At 38.6% G+C, this 12,321-nt stretch overlaps 1 protein-coding gene across 1 annotated transcript in view; it reads right to left on the bottom strand.

The window, feature by feature from the left end:
• Nucleotides 1-12,321, bottom strand: part of TYR (tyrosinase) — a 43,152-nt gene that overhangs the window by 17,762 nt on the left and 13,069 nt on the right. The window contains exon 3 of the mRNA XM_040055667.2: nucleotides 5,196-5,343. Coding sequence (XP_039911601.1) covers nucleotides 5,196-5,343 — 148 coding nt within the window. The remainder of the gene's footprint in view (nucleotides 1-5,195; nucleotides 5,344-12,321) is intronic.

Below are 12,321 nucleotides of genomic sequence, written 5' to 3'. Positions count from 1 at the left end.
ATTATTAGCTGATATATTATTGTGCTACAATTTCCATATCATCTGCACCTCAGTAAAAAGTTCTGCTGCCTCTAAGTTTTGTATACCAAAGGGAGAAAATAATTCCCTGGCCTCATGCTTTATCTGTGTTGTCTCCCACTGGAGACATTTCAGGGTAAAGAATCACTCTTATTTCATGTAATAAACAAGTCTGGAAACGTAGCATTGTCTCACAAGAATTTCTGATGATTCTTTTTGAATGCATTTCTACAAATGTTCCAAATCTTTGAAGCAAATAGTTTTTTAACTTCTAAAATAAGTTCTTGTTTCCTGTCAACATTTCAAAACAAGAGAACAGCTTGGTTTTTTCTTGTGCCATTTTTTGGTTTTAAAATCCTGAGATGGCATTCAAGAGAAAACAAAAATGTTCTGTTTCAAAAACAGAGTAAAAAATAAGAAGCTTTTATTTTGACATCTCCTGGGAGTGAATACCAAATTTTCTCTTGTCTAAGCATTTTTTTTTTTTTTTTTTTTGGCAACAAAATCACTTTTTCCACTTTTGTCACAGCGATGCCTTTTTTTTTTTTTTTTTAATTTTTTTTTTTTTTTTTTAGGTGGAAGAAGGTGCAGGCATTAGGGTGAATATATTGAATCCATAGGGACTGAAATTGTGTATAAAACTGTCTGAGGGAATGGGATGCTGCTGATCAGATCAGGAATGTCCAGCTCTGTCTTGTCTTTGCTATTTCATGTGAGTAAATGAAGTAATTGTCACCTCCTGTTTCTTTGATACTTGAGATCCACAGTCAGAGGCTAAGGGTATGCCAGGTTCTGCGCAGACAAGTGCAACGAGATAGTCCCTTAATGACAAGGCTTACAACATGCACACAGGACAAGGCACAACAGAGAGATGTAAACAGACAGGAGGGGGACCAGGTACCCATGCACTGGGACTGCAATAGTCCTCTCACTAAGGAGGAGTATGGAGAGACTTGTCTGAATTCCAAAAAGGTGTACAATAGAGACTGGTATAATGAACATTTTGGAGAGGTACATGAATTCCTTAACAATGATTTGGGGTTGAGCAGTGAAGGGTTTCTATTTTCACAATAGAAACCAGTTGATTTGATGTGAAGAGAACAAAGAAGCAGCAGAAGGATATGAACAAAGAGTACTTGGGCTTAAGAAGAGCAATGAGTTTATATGATGGTGGTTGCAGGAGTTATTTATGATAGCTGGAGAAAACAGGTCTTGTAATGATGACACCACAGAACTGGCAATCTGGATCTAGCTCTAGACTAATATGCAAACAGTCTAACAAATACTAGACTTTAGAGAGGCGACAGTGTGCGCTGATGTCCTAGATACCTGCTGTGTGTCTTCAGAAAATTATTTCTAAATGGCTTATTCTAAAACCAGGGCCTTTGGAAGTCATCCACGTTATTGCAATAAACCCTGCCCACTGCTGCAGAACTTAGGAACGAGATGAGGACTGAGGCCCTATTGCATTAGCTGCTGCATGGGTATAAATTTGTAAGGAGATCTTTAATGACAACTTCTTTTTCCTGTTGCTATTTGGCTTTTCTTTGGGAAATTGTTGGGTTGGGGTGTGGAGAATTATAGTGGTCTGAAATAAATGAGAAGAAAGCTGAAATATTCAAAGGAGGGGAGTGCAGGGAGAAGAGATGAAGATACTACATGCCTTTGGTGATAAAAAGATCTAGCGGAGAGGAAGGAGTTCCTTCTAAGAGCACAGAAAACACCCCAGTGATCTCAAGTGGGACTGGGGCTTGTGCCTTCATGGCCTGTGCAGCTGCTCCTTACAGCTTGAGTGGGCTGACTCCTCCCTTGTTATTCCCTTGTGCTGACTGTAGAGTAAATCTGAATAGTAAAAAGATTTGCAATTAAGAGAAATGCTTCAGAGGGCTAAAAAACTCTTGGTTTTGCTCGATTTATATTTTATTGCACCTTTTTTCTTTTTATTTTTTTAAAGCCATTAAATTAACAATTAATAATTTTGAGGGTAGTCACCTGTTCTTACCAAACACTGAGATTTGATCCCTACATCTTCTAGCAAATAAGAGGGCAAGGAGCCTGATTAATCATTGCTAAGAAAGCTGTTGCCTGGGTACTTCATATATCTGCACTGAGAGGGAATGACCTGAAAAAATTGGAAGTGTTTATAAGCCAATGTTTTTTTTCACCTGAGGCATCTCAACTGCACCTCTGCTTCACCTATCCTTCCCTTCTTTCGTGCATCAGGCCCGGGCAGGGAAGGTGAGGGACAGCAGATGGCAGGCTGACTGTTGCTCAGTTTAGAAAGCAATTCCTAACATTTGGCTCACACCTGTCAGCAGACTCCGTATACACTTGTTTATCCTCCTCTGTACCATATGTTTCCATGCAAAATCAGTTCCAATGATCTATTGCCTTATTGCTATCACTCCTATTATGGCTGTGGCTGAGCATTTCACAGTCATTAATGCATTTACGCTGACAGCATCCCTGCTGCGTAGGCATCTAATATCACCCACTGTACAGATGGGTTAGCTCAAGCTCAGATCCACAGCTCTTCAAAAGCCTCCTTGAAATTGATGGGAAGGAAACATATCTCCAGGGGATGAAAGTTTGGGAGAGCAAGTTTCATGCTGGGTTTCACCCAAGGAATTTGCAGTGGAGTGAGGAAATTCCCCTGTGGGCTCCTGCTTGGATGCCCAAAGTGCTGGACCATTCTTAATTTCCTGACACAGCCTCTCCCTGCTTCTGCAAACCCAGCAGAACCGTGATTGTTGTTATCAGAAGATACAGTTGGAAAGTTAGTTAAAATCCCATTGGACCCAATGTAGTGATGGCAGTCAGCTCAAAAGTATTTTGTCTAAATGAGAAAAGTCGATAGAGACCAAAAAATGTGCTCCTGTTGCTCTGGAGACTATGTCCCACTTCTTCTACTCTTTGTATTCTTACTTGCCTCTCAGAAAATAATTTCTTCGCAGTGCTCAAGTCTATGTAGGAGAGGAACAGGGTTTTCTAAAATGTACTGTATGTACCTATCACTCACCTACTTATTAATTATAACTAAAAGCATGATTAATCTGTCACAGATAGGGCTGCTAAGTAACCCAAGTCAGGCTAATGCATTTCTGTCACCTACACAGAAGGCAGCATTATTCTCAGATTTTGCATCTGTGTGTACTAAGGCCCACATCCACAGGAGCTGCAGAGCACTGGTGTTGCTTTTCTGACACAGATGGGATGAGTTTGCATCATGCATATCCCTATTGCCCCCACAGAGCCCATGCAGTGGCTTATTCCCTCAATACTGGTACAGTTTAATGAGGTTATCTTTTGCAAATAATTTGCCTTTTAAAACTGATAACAACTACAGATATGAGAATTGTTTCCAGGGACTCTTAATGACTGAAATTCCTCCGTCGAAAGGGTCAGCATGAAGACCAAGAGGCTATTTAAGCCCTGTAATGAGTACGATCTAAGAGGTGCATAGGTCTCCCGCAAGTGTCAATATCTAAGGAAAACAATTGTTTTGATATGGCACAACTTTTTTCTCTCTTCTTTGTTCTTTTTCTCTGAATATTAAATTGATACATTCTTTTTAATAGCCTACATGTAGGAAAGTTAATTTCCAGGCACTAACTAGAAAGTAGTAACCACATTTGAAACCGTCATACATCTATCCTTTGAAGCAGTCAATTCATGGATATGCTAAATCACAGCTAAGCTACACTGTGTAACTTTTTAAATGTCCTCAAGAAAAGCTTTTCACATAAAATTTTTCCAAACTGACACCTCCAGAAGACTAATTATACTCTGTGATTTGAGGAGCAAAAGACATGTAGGTCAGCCATTGAAGGAACCATTCCACTTATGCCTGGGTGACCTGCTAAGACTTGATGCCCTATTTCTGGATGAGTAAAATATGAGTAATATAATCAGTAGGTTCATTAAATATATATATATATTAGATATAAATGGTATTTTTTTTTTTTTTCAGTCATCTTATATTTTAAATATATATGAAGAGAAGGACCCTAACCTTGGTTGGTTTTTTTTTTCACACCTACTACCTTTTTGGTTAAATAAGGAAAGGTTTGCGTAAGAGTTGGTGTGAACTGCCTCAGACTGCAAGATGATGCTTGCAAGGTATAATCTGCCTCCCTCCATGCTGCATGCCTCAGCGGCCCAAATGAAGAAACAATTTTCGTGATCATCTCAATAGGCACCTTGCTGCATGCAGGCTGAATCTCAGACAGTAGGTTTCTGAGCATGCAGATTTATGGAAGTATGTAGAGGGTAATATTTGGGGGTTTTTTTGTCCTAAGCAATGCAGCAGTCAAGTAACATTCAGTGGAGAAAAAGTAGAAGATGGATAAGAAAATATAAACTGCTCCAGAACAAGTACTGTTTGTGTGGCTTTTACAGTTCTTTGCTTAGCGTTTTTTTTTTTTTTTTTTTTTTTTTTTTTTTTTTTTTTTTTTTTTAATTGCCCTTTAGTCATCACAATTTGGTATAAATGCAGTCCAGAGTAAATTGTTTGTAGCCATTCACATGTAAGATAGTGACACAGAAATGAAATCTTGGAATGCTGCCCTTAATGTAAAAATTTCACCAGTTTCTTGCAAAACTGTGCTCTCCTACCCTTTCTTATTAATAAACATGATATCTGTTTGCTCTCCTTTCATTCTGCACAGCTGTACTCTTCTCTTTCATCAAGAGGCAGTCACAATTTTGTTTGTAACACTTAAATATGGATTTTTTTTCTTTATTTATGAATAGCAGGCTTGGATTTTCTATATGGAATAGAAATTAAAACAGCCCTGACATTTAGAATGTAAAGGAATTGCTCCAAATGATTACAGTCATGTTAAAATGAGTCACTCACTTTTGATCCAAACTTCCTGACATACACATCCATATATATTAGTCATTATGACATCATTGAAGAACTATTTTTACCTTTTTAATAAAAGCAGAGTGCATTTGTCAACTCATCAAATTATATTTAACTCAGTGAACATACAGACCGGTTTAGGAGAGACATGTGCTTTTAAACAACAGCACAGCTCCTTTCTTGCATGTTTAAAAATGTTGCACATGTAAAAACATGTAAAATGTTTGCACACTCTGAAATGCAGGTGAAAAGCCCACTGTTAAAACCCCCCACATAATGAATTACTTTTACTAAGGTAAATGAAGCTTACCTGTCAACAAACGCATGGTGTAATACAAAGATAGGATCATTTGCAGAGCCTTGTACTTGGGACATGGAGCCATTCATGTAGATGTGAAGTGCGTTATGCAAACCGCTTTGCGCCGGGTTCGATATCGCAGTCTGCGGATCAGCAAAGCCTGTAGACTCAAAGAGAAAATCGTATGCTGATATGACAATGTGTATAATTCCTTTTCCAGTAACAGTGAAGATCAAAGTACTTACTTTCCCTTCATTTACATTCAGCTTTTTAGACAAGAGCTTAGCAAAACTTGTTAAGGAGTGCTAATATATTTCGAAGGCATAGCAAGGATGAAATTAAAATAAGCTAAATTAAAACTCCTGCCATCTAGCTAATGCAGCGTGTCAGCAAATGTACTGCTTAATTGCTTTATATTTTTAAATTTCTTTTTTCATTTTGTCTGGCTGGTAAAAAGCAACATAATCCCTATAGACATTTATGCATGGACATTTATTTATGTTGAGAAAACTTATTCACTTTATTTTAATTTTTAATTTCCATACTTACAGACTGCTAAACTAAATGAGTTATTTTATCTCATCATATACTCAGTCATTTATTAATGTTTGTCTCTATAGAACACGTTCTTTTATTGATAGAAGCCAACACAGTACAAAGTACAATCTCTATAGAAGGATTTGTGTAGGTGAGTAATCAATAATCTTTTACAGTCAGACTTGCAGGATGGAAGTCTGTACCAATGTTATTTTGGAGGACACTTAAAAGATGGGCTTTAGGAAGAGTTTACACAGACCAACTCCCAGTCAGGAAATACTGGAAGACAAATTTGTTCATTAGTTTTTTTCTTGGTAGCCTGTCTATATTTAACTCTAATGTTAAAGCCCTACTCATCATCCCATCAGCCATGCTTCCAGCCTAATTGCAGGGACTCCTAGTAAAAGCCAACTCAACCATCTGATCCTTCTCTGGGATTTTCCCAGAGAGTAGGAGGAGAAAGCTGTGTTGTCCTCCCAGTCTATTTCTGAACCTGGTGCTAGTTCTGATATTTAACCCATGCCACAAAATCTCTCATGTCTGTCTCTTTTATTTGGTTACTGAAGATGTCTTCCTCTCACAATTTCTGTAAGCTGTAGGAAGAGGAAGCACGATAGAGGCACATTAAAACATCTTCACAATTTAATTATCAAATAAAAAGGGCTATGAATAATATGATCATTGTGTTGATCCTCAGTGTTTCCCAAATATTATTGCAGTTTATCGTATCTGCAAGGTAGAGAAAATAAAAATATTACCTTTTTTCTATGGGAAATTCATAATGGACTTTGAATACTTGTTTTATTTACTTATTTGGACCAAGAACTAGGGTATGAATGAGAATCAGTAGTATACTTTTGAAAAGGATCTCCCAACAGTCTTGCTATCTGACACTGTGACTCACACCGCAGGGTAATTTCTGACTTTGCGAGTTGGATTCCCTTTGCAGAAAACCTAAAATGTGTCAACTATCAGTGGGTGTTCACTTCAGGGGACTGAACTACAGCCAGCATTAAAAAAAATCCCTTCCCTGTGAAAACCTTCATGTGCAACATACAATTTGGGTCTACAGTTTCAGCTGTTTTGCTCTGGATTTGCTCCTCTCTGAGTCACACAAGGTATTAATTGAGACGAGGCTAGAGGTGGCTTATGAGTAGGGTCATATTCTGAACTTGAAAACCTGAGTTTTAAACCTAGCTGGGAGGGACTCTGATCTCCTGTGTGGAATGATTGCATTGTTTTGCCGCTCTAAATTCCTTCATTGGGCTTTTTGTTGTCAGTCCGTCTCTTCAAACAAGGGGAGAGCATCTGGCATAAGGCAACTGGTATTTGTAATAAGAATCAAATTGTAACTGTAGCACCTAAGAATCAAAATACAATAATAACCATCCATCTTTCTGAGTCTATACTATGCCAAACTTTCGAGAAATTCTGGGGAAGTCAGAGTTGAAAACATAATTAGTGCATTTGAAGAAGGTAGAGTTGGCTTACTATGATATAAGTCTTTAAGGTGAAGTGAGTCTGGATTTAGGAAACAAAGAAAAACACATTAATACTTGAAGATTTTAAGTACATCAGATATGGACCAGGATTCTGGGACAGTCTGCTTGGTGACATAAACAGAAAGGATAGAAGTTCTCGGAGTGAAAACTGAGTGCACAGAAATCTGCATGACGGTGAATGCTATGTTTCCTAACTATCAAATCAGGGGAAAAGAGCAAAATATTACATATGAAGAATGATGTACACTGACAGTCTGTCCAGAACTCATAGGAAGCAGTGACAACAGTTTTGGCTTTCTTGCTGCTGGCCACAGAAAATGGTTATTGGAATCAGTCAATTTAGCAGTACCAGGACATATCTGTGAACAGTAACTGGGTATCATATATCTGTGTATCATTCTGAAGTAATTTTTCCACTTATATTTCACTTCATTACATATGTAAGCGTGTTTAAGGGAAGAAAAAATTTTGTAGGGTCTAGGTAGACAGCTAGATGTTTGATATCAGACTTTGGATGTTTTTTACATTTCTTAATGCATTGCAAACAACCTAATCATTCATAAAATACACAGAATACTAATTTTGGCTCTGGGCAGATTTTCATGGAACTTCTGCACGTAAGCAATTTATCTTAATCATCAAAATCTCTGCACTGGAACAGCTTTAGCAACCCCACCTTTTGGCTCCAGAAAACTGAGGTGCATGCAGTCAGTGTCAAAGGTGATGTCTTGTTTAACCTCGCACGTGAGAAATTGTAATATCGGATCTCTTCTTATGAAAAGTCTGTGTAAATTCTTAAGTTAGCAGGAGTAAAGCCATGATGTGATGTCACTGTATCTTATTAGCTTGGGTCTTATTCTTTTCTCTCAGACTTTTTAAAAGACTTCAGTACAATCAGCTATGCAGGATGACATACTAGAGTAGAGTCACCCAAAAAGCATATATGAAAACTTCAGGTTTTTTCCGAGTACAGGAAACTTTACTGGGGTAGCTGTGGTAAAATCACCTCTAAAGCAGATGTGAGACTACAGGTACAAGCAGTGAGCTGAAATAAGATCTCCTCATCTCTATATCAGGGAACTCTTCTTCCTCCAGCTACCTTGCCTCATGCTGTGCCTTCCTCTCCTCATCATTAACTTTACCTCGTCAGTCCTTTTGTGAACTGATTTCACTGACTACTCTGACAGTAAACTACCCTGGAGTATGAGATGTCAAGTTTTTTTCAGGCCATTAAAATGCAGAATCTCACATAAGGATACGGTGAGAATAAGTGACGGTACCAAAAAAGGAGGGAGAGTGACTGACAAATGGATGTAGGAGACTGCAGTGAGCTATTAAATCACCTTGGCCAGCATAGGAAGCTGTAATATTGGGACATTCTCATAAACCCTTGGTTCATCATGGTGCATCAGAAGTAGCTATCAGGACATACATCACTGAAGTGAAGTTTCTCCAGTGATTTGGATAAGATAAAAATCTGTTTTAGGGCTTTATAAACCTCATTCTGCTACTGCTCATAACACTGTTGATCAGCAACAGTGATTCAGTGGATTTATAGTAGCTTTACTGAGCCAAGCCAAATAAAATCAGGTGGGAAGTCAGACCAAAGTTTATTATAATAGAAACTAATGATGACACTCAAAATTAAGGCTGCCTGACAGTTTTTAGGATGGTATATAGGCGGTTCTCATTGAGCATGCAGTTAGGTCAGGTGTATGTCTTTGAATAGAATGTTTAATTATATTAACTGTGTATTTTGAAATCTGTTAACAGAGACCACAGAAATGCACGCACAATCACTCAAGTGCAGAACTTTATGTACTGAAACAGGCAGAGTTTTCCTCAGTTGCTCATTTGTCACTGACTGAAGTGTTGTAACTACACTTAGCAGCAGGTATGCAGAACTCAGTGAGCATTAGCACTGCAAAGTTCTACAGAAATGGAGGATCCATTCCAAAAATCCTATCTGCTTTAATTATCTTGGGGAACTGCTTAGTATCTCTGGCATCCCCAGCATCATTTAAATATCCATAATAGTTTTGCAAGTGGTTTTCAGAACTGCAAAAAAGAATTTGTAAGAATTTATTTCTTACACAACAAATTTTACTTTTGTGTGACTTTCTAGGCCGGTGGTAAAGACATCTGGTACTTTAAAAGTCAAATTCTGCTTTGCATGTTGCATGTTGAGGGGATAGATTGCACCCCCGGTCAATTTGCAGAAAACACTGAGTTGGATGGTTGATGAAGGGCAGTTGGATGGTTCCTGAAGGGCAGGAGTCACAGAATCAGTGAGGTTGGAAAAGATCTTTGAGATCATCCAGTCCAACCTATGACCAAATATTCCATGTCAATGTGACCATGGCACTCAGTGACATGTCCAGTCATTCCTTAAGCACATCCAGGGATGGTGACTCCACCATCTCCCTGGGGAGCCCATTCCAATGTCTAATCATCCTTTCTGCGAAGAAATTCCTCCTAATGGCCAACCTAAACCTCACCTGGTGCAGCTTGGAGCTATGTTCTCTCATTCTGCCGCTAGTTGCTGGGGAGAAGAGGCCAACTCCACCTGGCTGCACCCTCCTTTCAGACAGTGATAAGGTCCCCAATGAGCCTCCTTTTCCTTAGGCTGAACAACCTCAGCTCCCTCAGCAGCTCCTCATAAGACATGTGCTTCAGACCTTCACTACCCCTCTTGCCCTCCTCTGGACTGGAAAAAGACTCTGCAGAGAGATCTGAACAGTCTGGATTGATGGGCTGAGGAAAATTGTATGAGGTTCACCTGGGTGAAGTGGTGGTTCACAACATGAGTCCTAAAGATTTAGGAAAGAGTGGCTAGAAAGCTGCCCATTGGAAAAAGACCTGTTAGTTGACAGCAGCGGAGTATGAGCCAGGGTGTGCCTAGGTGTCCAAGAAGGCCAATGGTATTCTGGCCTGGATCAGCCGTGGTGTGGCCAGCAGGAGCAGGGCAGTGATTGTCCCCTGTACTCCGCACTGGTGAGACCACACCTCAAATCCTGTGTCCAGTTCTGGGTCCCTCACTGCAAGAAAGACATTGAGGGGCTGGAGCGTGTCCAGAGAAGGGCAACGGAGCTGGCGAAGGGTCTGGAGCGCAAGTCCTGTGAGGAGCAGCTGACGGAGCTGTCATTGTTTAGTCTGGAGAAAAGGAAGCTTAGGGGGGACTTCATCACTCTACAACTGCCTGAAAGGAAGCTGGCACAAGATGGGGGTCAGTCTCATCTCACAGGTAACAAGGAACAGAAGAGGTTATTACCTCAAGTTGTAGAAGCTTACAGGGGAAGTTTAGAGGAGATTTTAGGAAAAAATTCTTCATGAAAAGGGTGGCTGGGCATTGGAACGGGCTGTCTAGATAAGTGGTAGAAACACCGTGCCTGGAAGTGTTTACAAAACAGCTGGATATGATACCTGGAAATATGGTTTAATAGTGAAAATAGCAGGTTAATAGTTGGACTTGGAAATCTTAGACATCTTTTCCAATCTTAATGTTTCTGTGATTCTATAGTTTAGTGATGGAAATGATAGTGTTGGATTTATGGTTGGATTCAATGACCTTACATGTATTTTCCATTCTAAATAATCCCATCCTCCCTGAGTAAAATTTTGTCTTTAGTAAAGTTTTCACATTTTAGAGAAGTTCAGGTGAGATAGTTGCATCTGCTTTAAAACAGGAGGAATATAAGAATTTTAAGGCCATATTCTTGAACATCTTTGAAGTTAATGAAGTTCTTCTAGCTTATTTATGTGCAGTATTTATGCCATTGGCAAATTCACAAGAAATTTTTTGGGGTTAAATCTTACATACTTTCTCATGTGGTATTATTACTGTAATCCCTCTAGAATGAGCTAGCTGCAAGATCCATAGAATTTGACCTATGTGACTGGAGTAAATGAAAGTTTGTGATTACCTAATTTAGACCATGTCACCATCTACTTATTTTTTCTTAAAATTTGTCTTGTAGAGTTTTAATGTGATATGTGCTGAGTAGTCTTTCTAGTTCTCTAGCAATGATTCTCTGCAACTTAACATTTTCTCAGTGTGCAGCATGAATTTACCTAGAGCTGGAGGTTCAAGCTGAGTGAGGAACACTGGCTGAAAGTTTTTCAATTGGAAGTTTTCTGTTGGCTTATTTCATTTTTAGAAACATTTTTTTTTATGGCTTTATGGATTGCTGTGAAAATATTGAAGGAAGTTTTCCAGAAGAAAATTTCTCATTTCAGAAAAAAGAAAAGGAAAATGTCCTGTTGAAATGAAATTACATTTTGAAATGTTTGATGTTTTATTCCATTATTTCATGACAGAGTAGCAGTAACAATACATAACTGTGACAGACAATGGAATACTATGACATGGTTTGATATGGCTTGATATGGCATGATATAATTTGTCATGAGTTAATTCATGAATAATGAAAGTAATACAGGGGTTTAGAATTTCTTAATATTCTTCTGTGACTTTGTGCAAAACTTAGAATGCCCAGATTTTCATTTGAAGTTGCTGTGAATAAACTAATTTCAGCTGTGGAATCTGCTCATCACAAAAAAAAAATCTAAATTTTTCAGCCATCTCTTATTCTTAGGAAGTAACATTCAAGGCGTCACACACCAAAACTGAACTGAAGAAAGAAGCAAAATTACTTAATTTGCAGTCAGCTAATTAATTTCTGATCTTTCTGTATGCTTTTAAACTGCTGATTTTCTATTCTCTTGTATCCATGAAGTTTCCCATGAAGTCAGCAGTATTCCAGAGTTAGGACCACAAATTAATGAATCTTATTTAAAATAATTGCTTCCAGGGGCAAAGTGTAAACTGCTCTTAGCCTGTTGTTTTTCATTTGTAGCAGAATCTGGTCTGTCACAGAGCGAGAGGGTAATTCCTGGGTGCAGCCTCATGGGAGTGTTTTATTGAACAATATTGACCTTTTCAGTTTATGGCTGTTGTGATATAAATTCTTCAGTGACATAATTTCTGTCTCTGCAGAAGCACTTTATGTTAGTAAAACAGAAACTTCAGTCTACCTTGTTGTCTTCTGCTCATAATGATGCTGATATTTGCCTCTTTGAAGGATAAAAATTTTAGCCTT

This window comes from Hirundo rustica, chromosome 2 (genome assembly GCF_015227805.2).
Source record: "Hirundo rustica isolate bHirRus1 chromosome 2, bHirRus1.pri.v3, whole genome shotgun sequence".
In the NCBI taxonomy this organism is placed as follows: domain Eukaryota; kingdom Metazoa; phylum Chordata; class Aves; order Passeriformes; family Hirundinidae; genus Hirundo; species Hirundo rustica.
The sequence above is the reverse complement of the archived record's forward strand: the minus strand, read 5'-3'. Positions and strand labels throughout refer to the sequence as shown.